We start from the raw sequence: 25,619 nt of genomic DNA on the forward strand, positions 1-25,619 counted from the left end.
GCGAATGATCTCCCCCCTGAGGGCTTAACCAAGATTGCCTCCGTCCTGGGCTTTTGTGGCCGCGACCTTTTAAGAGCGGGGGCCAAACCGGGCCCAATTTGGGCAACGTTTGTCGTTTGTGCCTTTACCGCCACATTTTTCTTGGAGGTGACCTCCGCCCGCCTCTGCTGTCTCTTCTCCTTTCGGGTAAGACGCTTTTCCCATGCAGCCCCAGATGGTGTCTCAACGACTGATCCCTTACGGGAGCTTCCCCTAAGAGGGGTCACGGGTTGCTGAGGTTGCAGACGCTTTGTTGGGAAAGCAGCTACATCTGGGGAAGACCTGGGCCCGGCAGACAAAAGGTCTGTCTGGGTCGCCTTAGCCTTAACCTTAGCCCTTGTGGTCTGAACAGCCTCTTCCTTTTTTGGGGGGCTTTCCGTAGTGGATGGCCTTCTGCGTTTCTTGGAAGGCAGCGCCCTGTCGTCGGGCATAGACACTACCTTCTCCGCAATCTTCTCCATGGCCGCCTTGCTTACCAACCGGCAGGCAAAAACGAATCCAAGGTCATCTTCTAGCTTGGCCATGCCATTTTTGACCACTTGGTTAACAGCTTTCTGGGTCCGAAAGGTGTCCAGCATAGCTTTAATGGTCTCCTCCATGTCTCGAAGCCGGGTTTTGATGCTACTCTCTGCGTCAAGGTATTTCTGACGCAGAAGCACCATCCCTGAGCTCTCCGACTGCAATGTTGTTGTAAGGTGTTCCTCCAACAGCCCTTCACCAGACTTGAAAGCTGGCACCGGTGGAGGGGAGACAGTCGCTCCCTTTACCAGCGAAGGTGCCAACGATATATTTTCTACCGTCAGAGAGGGTGACCTTGAAACACACCCTCCCCTCTTAAACGCATTCTCCTCTGACTGCTTGCCAAGCAAGCCCTCCATGCTACCTGGGGTTGAAATAGCCATAAAAAAAGGGTGGTTATTGGGTGGTTAGTATACTTCATTTTGATAGGGAACGTGTGTTCGGCTGCCCTCTTGGATCCACCATATTAGAAATAAATTTTTTTTTTATGTAATGATAGTGTTGTGACACATCATTATAAACTGGATTTTCACACTGATTTCAATGCAAAAATCCGCTTTCAAATATCTTTTTCATTTTAAAGATATATTCAAATGAAAACTCTCCCCCATACATTTCTTATGGACGGTTCATACTTAGAACATATTTTATGATTATTTTTCTTATATCTCCGGTTCTTATTAATGCTTACAGTTCATTCTAGCCTTAAAATATTCAGTGATGTAAGGGATTTCATTTGATCTATTGATCATTAAAATCAAACGAGTTGAAACCAGCAACAAACAGTCAGAGAAACATAGGACCTTAAAAAATGGAACAATTTTCCAGCATATTACAGTTTGGATCATTTTTTGGTAAAACCACTAAATAAAATATAAGTAAAATAAGTAGTGCATAGCTAAATCTAAAGTCAATGCATTGACGAATTATTTAAGACTATAAAGAGTTTTGGAAGTTGTTTAGAATTGGGGATATGTGTCTTTAACTTAAGACAAATTTCGAAATAAAAATACTTTAAGGTTAAATTAAGGTCCATGACTCATTTAACATTTGTCAGATTTTATTTAGTGATTCATAAAGTTAGAGACAAACATTTACTGAGTAATTTAACCCGAGATATAAATTTTGTAGACTAATAAAAACTGATTTCTAAAAAGTTAAATTTAATGTTGTGTTGGGGTTTCTAGCTGATCTCTATCTCGTCAGATTTTAATGATAATTATAAGCTCAAATGAAAGCCCTTATATCACTGAATATTTTAAGGCTAGAACAAACTGCAAGGGTTAATACAAACTGGAGGTATTAGAAAAATAAATGTTATCAGCAATTTGACACATACTTTTTCCCATTAGATTGTCAATGACCTGTATCATGGGTAAGCGATGAGAGTATGATATTGAAAAGGTGAAATCCCCAAAGTTCCGTTAACTCTTGGACGTAATGTTTACAGGAATGGGGAGTTGCACTATTTTGTTTAGAATTATAAGAACCATAACAGACAAATCTCAATCGGATCCGGTTTTTTTACCAAAAATCAATTTTTCAGTTTTTTCATGGGTTTTTATGGGAAAATAACATAAGTTACTTTAATAGCTTTAATAACTTTTGAAACATAATTTTTCACAGGAATGGGAGTTTTCTACCATTTTGTTCAGAATTTAACACACGGATAGACATGTCTTCGAAAACCACTTTTTTGGGTGACGAAAACAATACTTTCTCCATAGTGTGGGGAGAAAGAAAACGGTTCAACGTCATCCATAAGAAATGTATGTCGGAGAGTTTTCGTTTGAGTATTTCTTTGAAACGAAAATCGGTATTTAAAAACAAATGTTGGCAATTAAATCAGCGTGAAAGTCTAGTTTATAATGATGTGTCACAAGACTATCATTACATTTTTAAAATTTTATTTATATCCAATATGGTGACCAAAAACATGTTCCCTATCAAAATACTAACCACCCAGTCAGAATTGGAATTGGCGGTGGTCCAAAGTAAATGTCTCAAAAAATTTTCATAAAAAATGCATTGGGAACTTTTTTTCAAAATTTGTCCATGTTTGGCAAAGCCGCCATTTTTAATAATGATTTTAGGGGTTTATCCCGTGGACTGATTTTGGCAAACTTTTAGTATGTCACTCTGTATACTCTATACTACAAAATAAAACCAACGTTTTCTTGCAATTTCTTTAAGGTCATATCCTATTTCTCTTACTATATTGAATACAAAAAACCAAATGAAAACATAACAATCTTTAGTTGTTTGATATAGTGTGACATTCTAACTAGGTATCGTACTGATTTTTTCGTAGGGTTGTCTTGTTGGAAAGTAATTAAATTAAAATGAATAATCCCCTTGATAAATTATTATTTAAATTTGTAAGAACATAAAAAAATGTGTGTACATTTTCTAATATAGTTTAGTTTATCATCAGAGGATCAGTAGGTTTGTTATCAGAACCATGATTTTCACTTCTTTACTAGAAATTAAATACCAAAATTACGGTGAAAGCAGTGCCTCTTCTAACATTTTATTACTGTAGTATGACATTTTTAAACATTGGAGAGTAGTCAGTATAAAATTTAATTTCAAAATATAATTTCAGAATAACAAACTAAATTATTTTTTGTCTTAAATGGTCAAAAATTGTAATCTATCCTCATGCAAGTTAATTTGTTTTCTGTAATTATGTGATCAATTTATAGTGTGTATTATAAAAATATGATTGATTTATATTTCCTTTTTGTTTTGCTTTTTTTTAAATGCAGTATAAGGTTATAATTAAATTAAGCTAACATAAGTCTAAACATATGCATATTTATTCCATATTATTGATATATATATATATATCATTGAAGTACAAAAGTATAAAAGTATAAAAAGCTTATTTCATAATCCTATGTACAGAAAAATTACTTACAATTGGCCACCATTTTTTTCTAAGATGCCCATGAAACATAAATACACTGCAGTAACTTAGTTACAGTTTTGCGTCTTTCTCATGAAAGATGTTGCAAAAATATTATACCAGCGGAATCCCTCTTTTAAATGCATCAGTTACAGACTCATAGAATTCTTGAATTTGGTTTATAAAATCAGACCACTCATCCCCTGGTGCTTTCTTATCTTCATCAAAGATCTTTGTAGAATTACTATTCACAAAACTTGAGTTTTTAACTGAAAAATCCTTCTCAGAGTGGTTTATAGGAATAGTTTCTGTAATATTTGTTTGGTAATACCTTGATGTGCTAGATGAGGTATAATCGATTAATTCCACTGCTGAGTTTTCCTCACTGGTTTTATCAACATATTTTTCCAAATTTTTCTTCTTCTTTGTTTGTTTATTCTTTGTAGGAAGTATTTCTAAGCTTGTTGGGTTAGTTTCATGATACTGCTTGGCTAATTCGAACATCCTTTCAATTCCTGTTTTATTTGAGGCAGTTTTAGTTAGTGTTTTGTGCAGCATAGAACTAAACACATTTTCATGATCTGGCTCATCATGTGAGGGTTTTTCTTTAACAATTTCATTTGTTAGTAAGGCTTTCATTTCCTTCTCATTCATCTCAATGTCTCGACTGGTCGATCTCCTTGACCTTGTAGAAAGAATACCTGACAAAATTGAACTAGAACCTTTCCCAGTATCAGGCAAAGATTGAGCATTTGTGTTTTTCTCCAGTGTGATTTTTTTAGGAGTTGTTTTAAAACTACGAGCATGTTTAGCACTTTCATCTTCTGCTTCAAAATCATTAAAATTATCCTTAACACATGGGTACCGCAAGGCTCTTCGTAGTCTTTTTGTTTCGGTGTTAGGACTTTTTCCTAAATTTTCTTGTGCCCATTCATCGGACACTATACCATATAAGTTTACAGGTACCAATTTACTTTTGAATAGAATGTTTTCAGTTTTGTTGCTTAGTGGAATGAGCCATTTTTTTATTTCTGGAAAATAATAAGGTGTAATAATATTTTTGGGTGATTGTATCTTGAGATAACCCTCTGCTTCTTCTCCATTTCTTGATCGGTCACAATCTTCCTCCATTACTGAACTACTACCTATTTCTTCACCATCGAAAATTTGTCTTCTTAATCGATGAATCAAATACAAGTTGTCTAGTGATGGCTTTAGTTTCTTTGTTGAAATCATGTTATTCTTTTGTAGTTGAGCTTCTGATTTGTTTTCCTTTGCTCCGTTTAGTAACGAGTTCAACGTATCTTTACTTACGATTATTTCTCTTTTCTGCTTCTGTTTGTTTGACGAAGAATCCTGTGTGATTTTGGGGTTGGTTAGATTTAACAATCGTTCTCTGGCTTTTTGTAGTTTTAGTTTAATAGCTTCTAGTCTTTCCTGGCGTTTTTCTAAAAGTGTGTTCAAGGAAGAACCTTTTCCTAGAGTTGGCAATGGTTGTTTGGGTTTGCTGTTGAGTGCTAATATTCTATTGGTGATGTCATTTATTTTCTTTGACAATGTTAAGTTACGGTTTAAAGTTATAACTGGAGGGGTTTGAAGTGGTTTAATAATTAATGTTTGTTTTAATGGAGGAGGCAGTATTTTATTTTCAAGTTTACTCTCACTATTCATTTTCTGCTTTTTGTCATAATTATCTTGAGCAGAATTTATGTCTGAAATCTCGATAGGTGCTGTATTTTCTACTAAGTTAGATAGATTTTTACCTAGATTTTTTGTTTGATTATTACTGCCTAATTCATTGATCAACTTACGGTTATTTGAGTAAGTCTCATCATGTTTTATAGATCCTGGGACATCATACAAATCTTTTAAGTTGACAAAGTCTATTGATTTGTCTTTAAAGGAGTCTCTTTCTGTAGTCGTGATTATATCAGAAATTTTCGTAAGTAAAACTGAACGAACAGGAACAATATTTTCAGGCTTTGATTTACTTTTTTCTGTTTTGACTTCATTTAAGTTGGAACTGTTAACATTTTGAGGTGCTCTTTTGTTGTCTTCAGAAGTGTCTTCAACCATATCATAAAGTTCATATGAATTCATTTTGTTCATAGGTTTAAATTCATTAGTAGTATTATCTGTTAGATTGTACCGGTACATGGAATTAGCATCATAGTTTTCTAAGTTTTTATTTGACATTATATTGATTCCTGATTTGGTTGTTTTGTCAGTACCAAGTGGTACACTGTCTATAAACATATTAGAGTTACTTATTCCCTCTGTAATACTTTCACCAGATACATTTGTGTTTTTGTATGAATTATCAGGGATTGTTGGAGTAGATAGTTCCATTGATGTAGTTTGATGATTTCCAAGGGAATAATCTGTCTGGGATTCAAACAACTCACCACTTGGTTGTCTCGTTGAACTAGACTTGTTTGTATTATCAACGATAATGTTTCTTACTGTGGTTGTAGGTTTATGGAAGGAAGAAAACATCTTTGATTCTACATTGACAGGAGGATAAGTCCGTTTTGGCTTCACTTCTTTATCAATGACAATATTATTCATTAAGTAATAGTCAGTTTCTTCTGTTTTATTCAGTAAATGGGGTTTGTCAGTGACCTTAGCAACAGCCACTTTGACCTTATCATGTATTACACTTGGTTCTGTTGAGAGTTGGACGGTATCTGCCTGAAGAGTGGAAATTCCATTATTGCTTTCATACTCTTCATCAATAATTTGCACAAGCTGTTCACTTTCATCAGTCAAGTCTTCAAGAAACCTTTGTAACTGAACCTCATCTGAATAGTCAGAATCGACAATGCTCTCATATTTTTCCCGTATAGGCATCAAAAATGTGTCATCGTCCTCATCCTCTCGTTTGGTTTTCCGTTTGGCTCGATTAATAAGAGGCTCAATTCTAATGGAGTTATTTTCTTCCTTTTTAAGATCTTTAAAAAAACCTTCTTGCTTGGATCGTTCATTATATTCACTAATATTTTCATCTGACACATCTTTAGAAAATTTAATTTGTTTACTGTTTAATAACTTTATTTTATAATCTTCTACTGGTTTGATCTGCTGTTCAGATGTACTACTTTTCAATGCATAGTATTTTTTTGAATTTTCTGTTGCACTTTCAACTAATATTCTATCTTCTTGAGGATCATTTTCAGGCTTTACAGTAACAATCAGTTTACTTTCGTCATCTCTACACCTGTGCGGTTTGGTCTGTTTTTGTAATGAATCTTTTGTGTCGATGATATCCTCTTTGTCCTTTAATGAAACATTAGAGTCTATTTTTAACCCTCCTAATATTTCATAAAACTCTCCAGGGAGATAATTAATATTTCCTACTTCTTTGTTTTGCTCAACCTTGCCAGTTTGTTCTTGGCGTTTTATTTCATTAGAAGGGATTTTGACAGGGTAATCACTATTCGTTTTACTAGATCTCCAATTGTTATCAAGCATTAACTCTGCAGTACTTGCCAAGTTTAATAATCTTTGTTGTTTAACCTCCTCTTCATATTCTGTTGGTTGTTGCATTCTGTGTAAAATTCTTCGCAGTAGATTTACTCTTCTGTACAACGGTGATGTTTCAGTGTTTTTTACTGGATTTTTTTCATGATGTTCATAATCTTGTGATCTCTTTCTTCTTGGAACTTGCGTTGCTACAGTCTTGTCATTACTTATTCTTACACCGTCATTTTTAACACTACTATCATTTTTAGACGTGTCAGATTTATTTTCTTGAAACAAAATTTTGGATGAAAAATTAACATCTTTGCTGTGCTTATTTTGAATTTCTTCAAGTTTGTTTGTTTCTCTTCCTGGATAGAAATTGCCAAGAACTGTAAAATCTTCTTTAGCTTTTTCAGTACTAATTTTTCCTGTATTGTTTTCTTTAGTATGAATTAGGGATGGAATATTTTGAAGACTGTTACTAGCCAAAGATGTAGTCAATTTATTTAAATCTTTATTTCTACTAAGTTTTACTTCACTTTTCTCTGTCTTCAAAGCAGAATTTTGAGTTGTTTCCTTTGTGGCACTTTTGTCTTCAGTTCTTCCTTTGTCTTTCTCAACAATATCAGTAAAAACACCACCTTTTTCAATAAAAATATTATTTGGCTTCATCTCTTCTTTCTGTGAGTCATAGGAGCTCTTTGGCGGTATTATAGGAATGTTGAGTGCCATAGGAGAAATCTCTTCATTATTGAGAGGATTTTTAAGTTTTTCACCCGTGTTGATGAGGCAAGCGGGAGCTAGAGCGTCTGGAAGTACCACGAAGAACACACTCCGGGGAGGCACAGTAACTGTCATGCTGCGAGTGCGGGACAGTGCACGGATGTGGGGAGAGAACCTGGGTAGTACACCGTGAACTGTACGCAAAGCTTGTCCATTCAACAGGATACTACTGCAACATATCAAGATTGATATTAGGATTTAAAGTACTATTTATAACACAGGGTTATAATAATTATTGTCTACGCCTAATAATAATTAAATTATTATTGTAAGAATAAAGTTCCGCTAAAGTGCTGATAAATGTTCAATGCAAACTAGTGGTAAGTTTGTGAGTTAGTCGTTTTCAGGTACACCTGCATGGTTTGTGCATGTATTCTTTTTTTGTGCCTAGAGCTTATCTATTTTGCATTTGTTGATAGATTTGATTTTGCATGTTTTTATTTTGAATGACGAACCTATTGTAGGTACTTATTGTGTATTTAATGGTAAATAAAGACTTATGACTTCACTAATGCAACTGCTCTTAATGTTATGAATTTAAAATAAATGGACATTAATATTTTATATACATACAGGGTGTTTGGTACTCAGTGTGAAAAAAAAATTTTGGTGTAAGTACAAAGTAAATGCAGTATGATGATGCATATAAAATGTCCCAAGTCTAAAAATTAGCTTCCCAAAGAATTATTTTATGTTTTTAAAAAATGACTATGTTTTTAAACTTAATACAGCTATTTCTCAATTACCTGTAAATGGATTTGAGTAGACAATGTCATTTTCGTGTTCTACATTAAATTTTGAATAAGAATAATACAAAATGACAGAGGATCAGTTGTAAAAACTCCATCGTAAATAGATTCAAAGATAAAAATTAAGATGTTTGGTAAAAATGCAAAAAACATTGGTCAATTGCATTTGTTCACACCCTGGATACAAGAAAGTGTCGGAATATGTTAAAAACTGCGCCATTTTATAAGCTTTCCAACCATATGCTACACCATTGAGCTTTCTGTCTGCTTATGTACGCTTTCGTGGTTTGAAGACTACAAAGCATGGCGTCTTTATCATTTAAAACATAGAAAGTCAGCATGTATTAAGCAAAAGTTGTATTTTTGTTTCAGCTTGAACAGTAAAAACGGTAAAAAAGTTCCCTGTTTTCTGGCATTCAAACCACTAAAATCAACAAAAAAATATCTAAACCTCAATAGTGTAGCATATGGTTGGAAAGCTTATAAAATGGCGCAGTTTTTAACATATTCCGACACTTTCCTGTATACAGGGTGTGAACAAATGCAATTGACCAATGTTTTTTGCATTTTTATCAGACATCTTAATTTTTATCTTTGAATCTATTTACGATGGAGTTTTTACAACTGATCCTCTGTCATTTTGTATTATTCTTATTCAAAATTTAATGTAGAACACGAAAATGACATTGTCTACTCAAATCCATTTACAGGTAATTGAGAAATAGCTGTATTAAGTATTAAAACATAGTTATTTTTGAAAAACATAAAATAATTCTTTGGGAAGCTAATTTTTAGACTTGGGACATTTTATATCCATCATCATACTGCATTTACTTTGTACTTACACCAACAAATTTTTTTCACACTGAGTACCAAACACCCTGTATATATATTTATGCTTAATTTATTCGGCTTTGATAGTAACCCTACTCCTGGACTGAAAATAATAAAAAGTAATTGTTGAATGGACTGAACGTGAGTAAACAACAAGCAGGAAATCGACAATGGAGAGTCAAGCTATTTAGTTTTGATCTTGTAAGCTTTTCTGAATAAAACATGAAATAAAATTAATTTAGTGTTATTTCTGATTTCTAACACTTAACACATTCACTACCAAGTTTCACAACACTACACATATTCGGCCGATTGCATCTGGTAGAGAACTTGTTAAACAAGATAAATGTAAAGATTAGCCCAGCAACTTCTTTCAAATTCACATTCACGTCAGGGCTATACTACATATAAAGACTTTTGAAAGGCCAGTAAAATAAAATCTTAGACAAGTAGGCTACATAGTGGAATGAATTCAATCAATCGTAAATGCCAATTTCAACGGTTGGTGTTTTTTGTCTCTTGGGACATTAATAAGGAAAAGGTAAAGTGGTCCCGGGTCTAGGTCTTACGATGAGAAGGATGAGACCTATGGTAATAGCTCATTTCCTATATGAGAAATATGCTAACAAGAGCATCAAACATCCCCTCCTCTTGGAATATGATTAATAAAATATATTAGGTACGCAACTCTTAAATTTCTTTTTTACAAACATAAAAATTGTTTTAAGAACTCACCACTACTTTAATGTGAACAACTGGGTCTGGTTAGAATGTGATATGTCACACACATTCATTACCCATGCAAATTCCCCATAGCAAATGGACTTTTCACTCTTAATTTACAGTAAATAAAAGCCTGCTTATTGAATTGTTCACATTTTTTGTGTCTTTGACATGATTAAAGTTTAGTTTAATTTCACTACTCACTACTCACCCTCTGTCATCACTTGTCATCATGTAGAGATGCACGTAGTCCACTCTCCAGCCAGCTCGTAGGAAGATGCGAGAGCTGTGGTTAGCGGAATTGACTCCCCACATAGTCACAGCTCCAGTGCCGTACTCCCACTCTGTGTCCAGAGCGGCATGAGGCTTAGTCTCAGTACACGAGGCAAACACAGCAACATCAGCTGTTTGAGGCCACCTCCTAGACCCCAGCACTGACCTCCCCACCAGGGCTCTGTATAGCAACATTGTCCAGTAGCTCTGAAACATCAAGCTCCAATAGTAAAACAAGTTTAATCCATTTGGATATGTTGACTAAATTGATACACACTTATTGTTTACTAGCTATTTCCTGCGTTTTACAATGGAGTAAAGAGCACAGAAATGTGTATGGTTGTAGTACAAACAGTTGCATTTCCACCATTGATAGAAACAAAACTAGACTGTACCATTTAGGCTTTATAAAATTTGCATTGGTTTAATTTAATCCACTGTGTGGCCAAATAAAATTAATATCTTCAGGAATATTGGCCGTTCAGTGAGCGTAGGAATTAAGATTTTAAGGGCCTGAATAGACATCCGAGGACGTTTTGGAATAAAATAAAAAAATTGATCAAAGAAATAAAATTTATTGTATACATTAAAAAAAGAGCAACTAAAATACTAATTTTCTTCATTGTGACCAAACAAAGAGAGGCACTTATCATAGCTGTGAACAAGATTTGAAATTTATTAGTCGTAGAATTTTGACCCCTGCGAGCCCATCCATCGGTGAAATGAGATTGAACCCCGTCATCATAAAAAGCACTGAGATGATAACCAAGTATCCTTTTTGAAACAAATGAAAATCACTCGAAGCAAGGTCTGCATGTTTTCAGGGAAAATCTAAAATTTAAATGATTGAAAGATATCCGTGCGAGGTCGGGCATTGTCATTCAAAAAAACAAAATTTTGTTTGGCCATTTTAAATTGAATGTCCCATAACTGGACAAAGCTATAATTTATTATGTTGTTTATGTAAACTTCACTCACTTGATAATAAAGTTCAATACGTTTTGTATAAGTTTATAGTCATACAGACCATACCTCACAACTGTAGCAGAAGTATCAATTGCAGTAAACTTTTAAATTTTTATATTGTGACAACGGGCGGCACAATTACACTTCCATCATGACGGCTAGACTGTTGTTGAAGAGGCAAACACATCTATACTTGAAATTGTGCGATTGGCTTGCATCCAATGGCGTTAGACGGAAACAAGATAGCTTTTATCTGAACCAGGCTCATATATCGGCCTGGATCATCTTGTGCCCTTGTGTTGCATTTCAGCCTTGTCACTTCAGTATTTTTGTGTTCTTCCAAAACAAACTGACACAGGGACAGACAGACATACAGAAACTATACCTATTATTTATGTAGGCCTACGTTCATAAATGATATTAAAATTTGGAACTAATACGGTAATTTAGTTGACTCGGTATTGATACTGACTGGTGAAGGTTGAGAGAGTTGTGTGAGAGGCAGCAATAGTGTGTGATATCCCAGTTCACTAGACTGACCCAGGTACATGGCACAGCTCATGGCATCTGTTAAACTCTCAGTAGGTCTGTGTTCCTCAGCCTCCACTGTAACAAGTAATGGAGCACACTGAGGGAAAATGTAACAAATTCTCCAGGTAACTGTAAAAGGCCAATTCTCTTTCTTGCTTCTTCCTTTAACAATTAAAGTGATTTATAAGACCCATTTTTTGCTTTAGACTGAAAAATAGTCAAAAATTACTGTAAAAAGCATTTAAATTAATATTTCCGTAAGGTCAAAGTGTATTAAGGTTTGTGTAAGGTATGTGTGTGATTAGGTAAGTGAATGTATGGCCCATAGTTTAAACCACAACAGTAAATAAACCAAGAGTTTAATCACAGTGTCACTACTGTACTAAACTGTTGTTTCTACTGGGCTACTTATTTTTGTTCTTCAAAAAATATCACTACAAATGAAATAATATTCACTTTTGTTATTATTATGGATTTTTTAACCATAAAACCAATTAAAGCTATCTTCTTAATTGTAAATAAAAAAACATACGGTACTTTATAAATAGTGTAAACAAAAAAGTATTACACTTTACTTTGGTAACTCTCGCCTTAACTGATACTTTATTTATAATACTGGAATGGAAAGTATGATATTGGTACATTATAGGGACCATAAGAGAGTTGTGTGAGAGGCAGCAATAGTGTGTGATATCCCAGTTCACTAGACTGACCCAGGTACATGGCACAGCTCATGGCATCTGTTAAACTCTCAGTAGGTCTGGGTTCCTCACAATTATGTAAGGACTTCTAAAATAAAATAAAAGTGAGTTTTATTTTGCTCAAACTGAATATTATTTTCTACTTTAATTCTGTTTTTTAAACATTGAAAAACAAAAAGAACTTACTGTGTGTTAGTAACTTAGATTGATACTTTCTATATGGAATGGTTTTTCTATAATATGGATATTTGGGTTATTGTATTATATCTAACCAAAGATGATACACTCACCGAGCCAAAATTTTTGTTTTGATGAAATCTTCGCTGTAATCATGTCGTTTTTGTTGAAGGCCATCTTTTCAATCTCGCTTGAGTATTTATCTAATTTCTCAAAACTATTTCTTATGGATTTCAAGCTTTCCTTAGGTTTCCTGAAAATAATTTCAACAAAATGTATCAGACAAATTATGTGCTTTTGTATACAAAATTTAACTCTATAGTTGGTGAATTGAACATAAACATTTGAGTATAAAATATAGTGAGAGCATGGACAATATGTCTGACTCTGATGGGGTAATGGAAAACATACCATATGTACACTTAAGTTATTAGATGTAACCGTAGTTCCTATGATCTCAAAGAGTTTCAAGCTGAGATAATTGTGAAATATATTCCACACTCCCCTTGCATTCACATTCAGCTATACACGAAAGTTTGTGTCACCTCTTAAATAATTGATTGATATTTGGAAATGAGTAATGAACTTTAACTGTCAAGCATTATTTGATTGAATGTTTGATTAACTACTGAAATAAGCATTCCAACTGTAATATGTACTGTTGGTTCCCATTAGTGAGTAAATAAATAACTTATTATGGCTTTTGATAACAGGCATTTAGTTTTACTTTCAACTAGGTCTATCAAAATACAAGGTTGTCATACATCTGTAAAATGACAAAATCAAAATCATCTCTTGTTTTTTGGAGGAAATTCTTGAGAGCTTCAAGATCCTTGTTATCTTCACAGAACTCCAAGTCAGGGCTCAAAACTACTGTGTTCTGGTATCTTGGGAAGGAATCAACAAGACGGCGTAGACTTGTAATTTGTTCAACTGATTCCTCAGAGAAAACGACAGAATCATTGCTTTTTGGTGTGCCTGGAAAAAAAATGAGTTGAACTCTTCTGTGCACTAAATAGGAATCACTAGACATCAATACACATCACAATATATCAAGAATAAGATTAAATAGGAATCAAAATTAAAATTATAAATAAAAATAATGTTACGCTATATATTGATGTAGGGCCTATATTTAAATACCGTATGTTTGTGTCTAATGATACTTATTGAACTTACAACAAAATTACATCCCTAAATGTTTGTTGTATAAATGACAAGGCAAAAATGTGATTCTGATTCCACTATAAACCGTAGGTCCCATAGTTACCATCATAGTTGGGAAAGTTAGTCAAAAATTCTAACTAGTTAGAAGTTATAAGTTAGTCCCGTAAAAAGTAACTGATAGAAGTTATAAGTTAGTTAGTTTAAAAAGTAACTGATAGAAGTTATTAGTTAGTTGAAAAACTAACTGATAGAAAATAAAGTTAGTTTTAGTAGAAATTAGTTGTTTGTTGGGCAGTTGTTTTAAAGTATTTTTTAATGTGACATCTTGATTACTAATATATACTGTAATATGAGTAAAGATTGCGCAAGATTTAAAAAATGGCTCCTACGATTTCCTCCAATTTTAATGCTATTGAAAATTGCTTGTATAATACATTTGCATTGTATGATGTCTTACTAACCAAAGGGGTAATTACGACTGTTCAAAAACATTAAGTGTTTTACTGCAAAACAATATACACTGACATTGAACTAATAATCTAGAGGAAAGGCCAAGGAGATTTGTATTTTTCGACGATGCACCGCACGAATTGATGCGTTATTACACCATCCCGTAGTTGCAACGTTCCACGATCCCAGTGACTTAATGCAATAACGGTCGTTAGATAACAGATGTTATGTATCATGAGTTTAATATCGATTGAAGCTTATTGTGGACATTTTATAGATTGATCGTCCAAATTAAAAGGTTTTGTAGACTAAATTGGTGATAAGTGGATATCTAACAAAAACGAATTGACTTTACTACTTAATTAATCGTAGTAAGACTGAAAATATTTGTAGGCTTATAAGCTCTATTTTTTACCTCTTGAACAAATCAAACACCTCGAGCAAGATCGGTCCCCTGGTACTTGTGTTTTAATCAAACATTGTCACATTTTACATTACTACAACATAAACAAATGACATAAAACTTGTCAGATAATGAACATCGACTAAAGACAATGTTTTGACACTTGAGATGATATATCAATCACCAAACAAACATTTCCCCTTCCCACCCATCAGTGCTTGGGGTGTTGATAATGGCCGTCACTACCCTTCCACAGGCCCACTGCATTCCAAAGCAACTGGACTTTGACTTTCTCTTTCCCCACCCCCCCGCGTTGTTTATCTACAAGGGCACTGACCTCTCACGGCCGCACGCAACCCTCACTGATCACGTGAAATAAATAACCAGTATTTTAGATGCTTCTGCATAATTGGGAAAGTTAGTTGAAAATTCTAACTAGTTAGAAGTTATTAGTTAGTCCCGTAAAAAGTAACTGATAGAAGTTATTAGTTAGTTAATTTAAAAACAAACTAATAAAATAGAAGTTAGCCAAAAAAACTAATGAATAGTGCTATTCGATAGAATTTCTATTCGTTATTCCCAAGTATGGTTACCATTGGCTGTGTGGGCTGTTAATTAACAGTCCTGTCTAAGGAACATGTCGGCCTTAGTCAGAAACAAGACTACAAGATCCCTACACTTATCTCCATTCATACTTGGCTTAAAATACCTACCTTCGTATTGTCACCATTTCAGTTAATAGTATTATAAATTATTTAAAAAGTATCAAAGTAAATAACATTTCTTCATTTTGTAGGTTTCTTTATCATATTTGGAAGTAGCTTGATTTTTTCAGAACCCCTTCTTTTTATGGGATAAAAATCAAATACGTAAACATGAACTATGAACAACAACTAAACTGACCTTTTTATCCGTAGTAGTGTTAGCATTTACAATAGTATCAATTAATTTATGAAAGATTACCTTAAACTATAGTAAATGCTACTATTTTACAAGGTATTAAACATTAACTGTGCTTCATAATTTTAAAAATGTGGAAAGCCCTCTTTGTGATACCAAGAGACCAAAGTAAAAGTTTATGGCTCTCTATAAGGCAGACCGAAACCTTGCATTAATTGCAAGTGTGCCTGGCAAACATCACCAACTCCAAAATCTAAAGTAGATCTAATTTAAATCACTTAAGAGATAACTTTACTATTGTAATGAGAGTAACAATTCTTTATAATCACAACCAAGGGTAAACATCAATTACTGATTACTGGGTGCTTGACAAGTAGTACTTCTCATAACATGTGCTCTTGTTTTCACGTTGGGTTTTTTAGTGATTTTACATTTATCCTTCTACATACATATCGATATGATTTCAAGTTTTGTGTATACAGTATTCCTAGAAACTAAAAGACTTACTATATCCAAGTTGCCACGTGATGTCATAGCCTCTGATATCGGAGAACCTCAATAGGTCACTCTGGGTCCGAGAGTTTGGGCTCAAACTAAATGCAAGTCGCAAGCCAGTATCAGCTGCTAACTGGTTAATATTCTCCCACTGGCTCTCTGAAAATTATAACTTTTATTATTTGACTGTAAAATCATTACACTACTTACTTAAAATAATGTATTCTCCAACTTTTAGCGAATTTCCCTATAGGGAAGTAGCTATTTAAATTTCATTTTGCGTTATTTACGACATAGGAATTTTTGTATGTTTGTAAGGTCCAAACCCTATCTCTTTACTGTCTAAAGTTGACCTTTTGTTAGTTAGCATCATTTATTACTGTACTAGTGTAAAGATATATACGGTATGGCAAACTAGACTCAGAATCAGTGGCGGATCCAGAAGGGGGCGCCCCCCCTCGGGCATGTACATATACATATATTTTTTACTAAATGTAATACAGTAGTGCATAAAAATTGCATAAAATAATTTGTTAAACTAACTTTGGACAAAGAAATGGTATAAAACTGCCATTTTGGAGACTTAGTTTAAACAAATTTTTTGGGGGGGTAAAAAATAACACAAAATTATATATATATAATTTATTATCCTACTAATATTATAAATGAGAAAGTTTGGATGTTTGTGACAAGTGAACGCGAAAAATACTGGTCGGATTGGGCTGAAATTTGGCATGATGATAGCTCACATTCCCGATTAACATATAGGCATATTCTTATTTCAAAAATCCTTTCGGGCTCCGCCCCAGTGGCTCTGGAGTTTCCCATGTTAACCTTATGAGAAATGGAATTATTGAATCCTAACAGCTGTTTCAATTAAACAAGTTGGTTCTGTTCTATGATGTTCAATAGCATTAAAGTTACAAGGATTACCAAGAGGGTGCAGCACTATTATTTCTTTTACATTTATGACAACAGCTAATTTGCAACCAAAAGGTGAGTGAGCGTAGCGAACGAACTTCAACCTGGAGGCGAGTTAGCGTAGCGAACGAGCTAACCTGAAGGCAAGTGAGCGCAGCGAACGAGCTCCAACCTAAAGGTGAGTGAGCGTAGCGAACAAACTTCAACCAGGACGTGATTGAGCCATGCGAACGAGATAATCTTGAAAATTAAGAAGTTAAACGGGGCAAAGCCCGCGGGTTACAGCTAGTATATATATATAATATACATATTGTCACTTTTGACCAGAAAAAATCAAGCTGCACCTCAAATTAAAGATTGTAGACTTACCAGTTAAGAGATGAGCATTTAATGAATTATCCAATGTTTTGAAGGACAGATTGTCAGATTCAGGACCTCCAACACGTAGATATCCTGGGGACAAGGCCCGCAGCATGTTGATGGTAGAAACACTGCAACATATCAACAGATAAGCTATAAAAGTAGGAATAGCATTTAAAACATTGCATATACACATCCATATATGCATAAAAATGTATTACAACGGTTTTGTCTTCTCTTTCTAAGGAGTATGTCCAAATTCTGTTATTTAGCCTATTTCATAAAAATAAAAAACTTCTCTTAGACACTTTTTTAAACTCAATGTTGGTGCTCAAGAAGCTAAACTACAGACCACAGCAAAACAAAAAGTAATTGCCATTGACAAATTTTCAACAATAGAAATCTGGCGTGTGTGAGCCCTAAGATTACCCAACCCAACTGGGTTGAAATTTTACACTTAGGTTGGTCATAAATCCTGGCTAATCTCATGAACTATAAAATTTACATGCCCCAATCATATTATAAAATTTCAAGCTTTTGGAGTTAAATATTGGTTGGTCCGTAAGCCAAAAAAAAGTATACAATCTTTATGTAAAATCCCTAAATAATGTTAATCCCCGAGTTCATGAAAAAAACTGAATTTTTTGGAAAATATTTTTTTTTACATATTTTGGTTCATATATTGTTATGTCACAGCTGTTTAGTTATTTTGGAAGAGCGGGGGCTACAACTGCTCTCAAACAATGGTCACAGCGGATTCTGTGGATTCCCGAACGTTGTATTTTTTACACTAGATATTACACAGCTCCGCTTCTAGAAGAGATAGAGGGATGTTTTTTGGTTTATTTTGTTCATCTTGTTCAGTTCTGTGATCTGTAGGATGGATTTGAAGGAAATCCTAATAGAACATATTTTAATAATATTGTTTACTGTTAATTTTCTACATAAAACTATAAACTAACCAACACAAGTAGACTTCCAATCCCATTGTTAATTTTGAAGCTCATTTTTCATGTCTAGTTCATGTCCGATGACACTGGTGGCTAGTGTCGACGAGATTTTGTTTCTATTATATTTTAGAGTTAATTTCATGATGATTTGTGCTTTACTGTTTGGTTATGTAGCTAGAGGATGAGTTGTGTTTATGATTAGATCGTTTTATTTGGTTAAACAAGGTTTTAAATTACTGAAGTAACCATGAAACAAATTGTAAACAAAACACAACCTCTACATGTGCCCGCACATAACTAAAAATAAAATTGGCTTCAGCTGTTCCATAAGGATGGGAAATCTACTAAGGGGGTATGTTTTATCGACAAAACCCATCCTACAGATCATAGCTAGAGCATACTTTAAGAAACACCATAGAATCAAAAAGTTATCAATTATCTTTTATGGGTTTTTATCGGCACATGATCTAGTTAACCCTTGTAAAACATGAAAAATTACCCGTCCCTCCCCCACAGGGGATGAAAAAATTCCATCCCATTACTTTGTTTCTATGGTTATAGGTAATATCCAAAAAAGTGTCAATATTTTTGGTTAATCATTTTAAGATTTATAATTTTTCATGAACCCCCCCCTTAATAATTTCATCCTGCCACACAGCTGAATTAAACCAAAAAAGGATTTCATAATGCTATACGTAGACAAAAAGAATTAAATATAGACGGTCAGCTGTGCTGCGGTTACCATAGGTTCTGGCGAACACCGCTGGGAGCGCCATGTAGTTACAGCGTAGGCGATACGTAACTACACGGCGCTCCCAGCGGTGTGCGCAAGAACCTATGGTAACTACAGCACGGCTGACAGTCTATGTTTAATTATTTTTGTCTATGATAGTACTTCTGAGTTTTGTTTCTATGATCAACACACCACTGTTTTCAACAATATATTCAAAAAACCACATTATTCTCTTTTTTATCCTCAAGAGACCTGTTGTGAAGAACAGGTTAAGCAAGTTGTACAGATACTTATTGAAAGTACTAAGGTTAGTGTGTTTGCTGGTCATGAATGTTAGAGTTGCTATAGATTGTTTTATATTATTCTGATCTGAATGTTTTTAGACCCCTAAAATTAGTAAATTCCTAAGGTTCATGTTGCCAATTTACCTGTATTGACCATCATTTAAGAGCTGTTTGGGAGAGATAGAAATGCCCAAGAAGTTATCGGAAGTGTGAGAGATTGCTCGTAGTGTGTTGAGTGTCACGATGATGTCCTGTTGTGGTGCCTGAGTGATCTCCTCAGCTGATAATACTTGTGAGAGCTGCGCCAGCACTGCCGCCGCTAGCAGCCACCACCACGTCTCCATCTGGACAAACACGGCATTTTATATTTTACTTAGCCGCTATACCTGCGCCATGCAACAGGGTCAAGAAGATACAATTTTGATTCCTTGAAAGTAATAGCAAGCAGCTTGAGAACGCTAAAGAGAACAATTATTATGTTCCCTAGATCTGCTGTATGTATATAGACTTTTATTAATTTACTATTAGTAAATTACTTCCAAACATAACGTTTACTGGCTACATAAACATAACTGTAAAAAAAAACCATCCATTCCATGCATCACAGATTTTTGTTTCTGCTTGGTACAATCATAGACAAATAGAGTAAATATAGACCGTCAGCTGTGCTGCGGTTAGCATAAGTTCTGGCGTCCACCGCTAGGTTTGCCGTGTAGTTACGGCGCACACCGCTGCAGCGTCTGCTGGTTGCATGCGGCTCCTGCGCTCCTCGCCTGCAGCGGTGTGTGCTGTAACTACACGGCACTCCTATCGGTGGACGCCGGAACATTCCTTTGACATTCTATATTTATTCTATTAGTCTATGGTACAATTTAGCTGTTGTCATAAATAATTTAAACAATTGATAGTGCTGCATCCTGTTGGTAAACCTATTAACTTTTTAATGCTATTGAACATCACAGAATCAAATTGTTTAGTTGAAACAGCTGTTAAGATTCTTTAATCCCATCTTATATAACAGTTTTAAACATCTTTGTACAACTAAATCTAGAGTTCTACTGGACCGATTTTATTAATTAATGGGTCGTTGGAAAGCTTAAGTCGTGTAGATTTGCAAATAATTATGAAAGTTTGTTTTTGTTATGATTTATGGTTCAAATAAAAAAAAACAAGTTTTCCATAAGAAATACATTGAAAACGGTGTTTTTCACACTTTTTATTTGGGTGCGACTTTTGGGGGGCCTTTTTTTAGTATTTCCAAGAAGTGCATGGTATCAATTTGTAGGAAATGTTATTGTCTTTCAGAATACCACCTTCCACTTTGGTCGATTTCCTCACCATTTAAAAGTTATTTGCAAAAAAGCTAAGCAACCTCCGAATTTATAGTAATGAGAAAATATTGAGTTTGGGATATTTTCTTAAACTTTGTACAGCTAAATCTAGACTTCTACTGGACCGATTTTGTTAATTAATCGGTCATTGGGAAGCCTAACTCATGTAGATTTGCATTTAATTATGAAAGAGTGATTTTATTAAATATTTGTGGTAAAAAAGTAAAAATAACGAAAATACATTAAAAACTGTTTTTTTCAAGTTTCTGTTTTTAAGATTCTATTAGTAGCCAGCTTTAGCTGCCTTTATTAAGTATTTTCAAGAAATACATAGTAGTTATTTGTAGTAAATTTATTCTCTTTCAGAATATCACATCCACTTTCATCAATTTTTCCTCCATTTAAAAGTTATTGGCAATAAGCTAAGTGATCTCCAAATTTATAGTGGTGAGAAAAACCGAATTATATATATTTTTGTTAAACTTTGTACAACTAAATCTAGACTTCTACCAGACCGATTTTGTTACTTAATGGGTCGATGGAAAGCCTAATTTGTGTAGATTTGCAAATAATTATGAAAGTTTGATTTTATTAGATATTTAAGGTGAAAAAATAAAAATAAACAATAATGCATTTAAAACTCATTTTTATCCAAGTTTATATCTCCAAGTTTATATTTGTAGCCAACTTAAGGCTGCCTTTATTGAGTATTTTCAAGAAATACATAATAGTAATTTGTAGGAAATTTTATTCTCTTTCAGAATATCACCTTCCACTTTGGTCGATTTCCTTACCGTTTCAAAGTTATTTGCAAAAACGTTAAGCATCCTCCCAATTTATCTTGGTGAGAAAATACTGAATTAAAGATGTTTTGTTAAACTTTGTACAATTAATTCTACAGTTCTACTGAACCGATTTGATTAATAGGTCATTGGAATGCCTAATTTCTGTAGATTTTCAAATAATTATGAAAGTTTGATTTTTTTTAATTTACTAGGTAAAACCTGTCAAAGTCAACAGTTACTGTTGAGGTTGCAAGCAAGATCGTTTGACTATAAATCGATGATAAATAACTAAATTTTTTAACAATTTGGGTTGTTTGTGATTTAGCTGTGTGCTTTAGGTAACGTCCAATCGTAATAATCAATAAATCAAATGGAAGCTGGTATTTCACTGAAGGTTCTTAGGTCAAAACAAATAGAATAAAGTAATTAGAATTAAGTAAATATTATATCTAAAACTAAATTCCATATCCAAGATATAATCAAATTTATATTTTATGATTGAGCGATATAATATCTTGAACTTAACTGATTAAAACTATCAATATCTCAATTGAAAGCCTTTGAAGTATTTTAAGACCAAGACTTATAAAATAACTTAAATAAAAAAAGAGTTACGTATCATTGATTGCAGATAAGTACTAAAACGATTGTAATTATTGTTGATTTGTGATTCAGCAGTGTGCTTTAGGTAGTCTGATCTTAATAATAAATAGCTCAAATGAAAGCTGGTATTTCACTTAAGGTTTTGGACCAAAAAATATAGGGTAATGTAATTAGAACTGCTGGAATACATCTTTAATTGAAGTGTAAAATAAAAAAAAAACATAAAATTTAAATTCTTTTGTCGAGCAATAAATTAGATAAATTAATGATGATGCTTGATGATAAATATATGCTTGCATAGCTTTATTTTAAAACCAAAATTATGAAAATCGGTCGGGTAGAAGAGCTAACCCGACTCGGAAAAGAAAAACCAATTATTTTTATAGACAATAATTGGTTTTATGGCAGTTTACCAGTATGCATAATCTAATCATACGAAACATGTGTTATAATAATTCAACAGCTTATTGTTATATTGTTATCTAATTGATTTTTCTTTGATTAAATTTTGTTGTTAACAATTTGCATTTGTGTTTAAAGTGTGTCCCTTATGTTAAGTGTGTGATTCTAATGCAATGTGCTTAATCTGTACCATTAAAGTAGTTAGTATAATGTGGTGTATGGATTTCACAACCATTATTTTACTTGAGACCGTTGTATTTAACCACAATGGGCATTGTTGCTAGTTTAAATATAAGTACTCATTAGGTTAACACGGGGAAACTCAGAGCCACTGAGGCAGAGGCGTTTGGACGGATCACGAAATTGATGGTGTATAAACCTATTCCATGAAATTCTACACGTATGTACTAAGTTTAGTGGCTATCTGTCCGTCGGTGTCTGATATTATAACTGCCAAATATACAAACATACAAACAAACATCCTCGTTTGTATAGATTAAAATATCTTAGGTGTTTTGTAACTGTGCAAACTACTTTTAACAAGATAAAAATCTTAACACAAATTGAACATTATTATTTTATCTACAGTTTTTATTTGTGATAGCTGAATATTTATTGTGAACCCGACAAAAATTACTAAATTAGGTTACGATGTTTTGTGGCTGAGCTACATTATTCAGGTGAGGGATAGACAATGTCATTGCTAATTCCAAAATTTGGTAAAAAAAACTTTCCATTTGCATACTGTACTGATTAAAATTTTCATGATTAACTCTCAATAAGATGTAAATGGCTCACTAATTCATTTTAGTTCAAATCTACTTTGTTTCATTGTTCTCAGTCAAAATGTAAACAAATGTGATATCTACTTGGCCTGCCTCTGTTTAGTTAACCTAACTATTTCTGTCACAGCTAGAATTTGTTCTGCACAGTATTGTTAAATAAATTTCTCAGTTCCTAGGAAATGGACTCATTATGCTATTTTTAGTTTGTGCGTAAAACTAATTTTTCAGGACAAGGAAGGTGTAAGAGCTTCCATCAAACTAAAAACCTGTTTGCATAATATCTTTTATGTCAAATTTTCATAAGAAAATGTATTGTCTTACACTTAAACATATTTTCTTCAAAGCAATATGTATAATACCAACATCAAGTGATGCAAGAGCAAAAGGCGTAACAACTTTTGTCTTCTGGGGTTAAAAGAACTGGTTCCAGTTTGAATTTTATAACCATACACATTTTTCAGTAGAACACATAAAAATTGTTTAATTGAAAAAGACCAAAGAATTTAGTTCGAAACTTTTTGGACTTACAAACATATCCAAGATATTTTACTTCGAAAATTAAAATGGTCAAAAATTGCAACATCTAATGTGAGAACACATACTGTACATGAATGTGTTGAGTTGACACTAGAATTACGTTTTGGAAAAGTTCTCAAAACTACATCAAGGAATCAATGGACTATCTTTTATGCCAGTTCCAATACAATTAACTAACTCCATAGCAGATTCATTGAACATTTGTAAACCAAGAAGTGCTCTCATCTGCGGAATCCATTACAGATTTCTCATTCAATAAATTATTATTTTAGAATTGGCTGTACATAAACTTTGACAGTTTGAATTGAACAACAAAACTAGCTTAAAATATTAAAGTAACCGTTAACAAACATCAAGATTTGGATGTTGAAACCATTAAAAGACACATTATTTATAGGAAGTACCTAATAGCTTTTCAATGTCACACCAAATATCTATAGTCAATGAATTGTTTCTGTTGAGAGGGGTTAAATAAAAAAATCTAGAAACTTGTAACAAATTTTAAATAAAGATCTGGCTCATCATCTCACAAGAAATTAAGGGATACCTATCCTCTATTATTGATCAGAATGCTTTAGTCAGGTTTGTTATACAAATATTTTAAAGAGGTCCATATCAATTAGTCTCCCACGGAAGTATTACTAGCAGTAAGCCACAAACATTTGAAGCCTTATAACTTGACAGAAGACTAACACTTGTTTGATCAACTGTTATTTACCTGATTGTGAGAGAGTGTGGAGTCTGGAGTGTTGTCTGCCTGTCTATGCTGAGTACTGTCACTCTCTGTGCTGAGTCTTGCCTATTCTGCTCTGCTCAGCAGTCAGCATTCCAAAACAATGATGAAACTATTCCAAGTAGGCCAGTCTGACATGTTCAAAACAATCTTCCATGTATGTCATCTACAATAATTGTCTCTATGTTGGTAAACCATAGAAAACTGAAGGCAGCCAATTTGTTAACATATTAAAACAAAACACACCTATATACCTACACTGCGTTTCAGCCATCTTTTTAATGTGCAAGATATTTTTTTATCTTATAAGTATCTGACAATCATACCCTCCCCTCTAGAAACATTGATTGCCAGAATGCTGTTGATTTTAAACTAATGTACTGTATAGGTGTAAATTTCATCTTAAATAAACCATTAATTAAATTTTTTAGTAGAGTAATCAAAACAATGATTTGTGTATTTTGGAAAAACCAAATTGGACAAATCGCTACCCAAAACCTAATTTACCATAATAATTAGGTTGTAGGTTGAATTAGGTTTAGGCTGTGATTGTACATTATTTTCACGCGGTTGTTGCATAAACTACTATAACATTGTACAATACTATTCTCTTTGGTTTCTTTGTTATACTTTTTAGCGAATTTTCCTATAGGCAAGTAGCTATTACCGTAGGTGGCACGGTGAGACCTAGACCCGGGACCGATATACTTTTTCCTTTTGATGTCCCTAGAGGGTAAAACACTATTCATTAAAATTTTTATATATAATATGTTCGTAAACGTAATAGCTTGAGTAATTTTTGTCTGATTTTGATTAAATTTAGCTTGAAGGTGAAGGGCGGAATAAACTTGAATGAGTTTGCGAACCAGCATGATTGAGCAAGCTATGGGACGGGGGTAAAAATTGGTTTTTCTCATGTTTGACCCTAAAAACATATAATTTCCCAATTTCTCTTAAAACCATTTTAAAAAGCTTAAAAAAACAAATATTTTAGTATATTGAAGTGATTTTTTACGGTTATTGGTTATGGAGAAATCTCAAAAAGATTGTAAATTTAAAATTCCCGTGTTCCACTTTTCTCCATTTAAACAACGCTAATACTCCTTTTATGTCTA

The 25,619-nt window shown here is 33.6% G+C and overlaps 1 protein-coding gene across 1 annotated transcript; it reads right to left on the reverse strand.

The window, feature by feature from the left end:
* Nucleotides 1-3,355: 3,355 nt before the first annotated feature.
* LOC128987389 (uncharacterized) lies at nt 3,356-24,541 on the reverse strand. Its single transcript, XM_054408217.1, has 9 exons — nt 24,490-24,541; nt 19,473-19,672; nt 17,371-17,492; nt 16,093-16,239; nt 13,430-13,643; nt 12,779-12,918; nt 11,729-11,862; nt 10,229-10,497; nt 3,356-7,880 (listed from the first exon to the last, which is right to left on the reverse strand). Exons 2-9 carry the CDS (start codon nt 19,670-19,672, stop codon nt 3,581-3,583), a joined length of 5,526 nt encoding a protein of 1,841 aa, XP_054264192.1. The 5' UTR covers nt 24,490-24,541; the 3' UTR covers nt 3,356-3,580.
* Nucleotides 24,542-25,619: the final 1,078 nt, after the last annotated feature.

Source organism: Macrosteles quadrilineatus, unplaced genomic scaffold (assembly GCF_028750875.1).
Source record: "Macrosteles quadrilineatus isolate MER2022 unplaced genomic scaffold, UCM_ALF_1.0 Scaffold_2__2_contigs__length_208266976, whole genome shotgun sequence".
Classification (NCBI taxonomy): Eukaryota; Metazoa; Arthropoda; class Insecta; order Hemiptera; family Cicadellidae; genus Macrosteles; species Macrosteles quadrilineatus.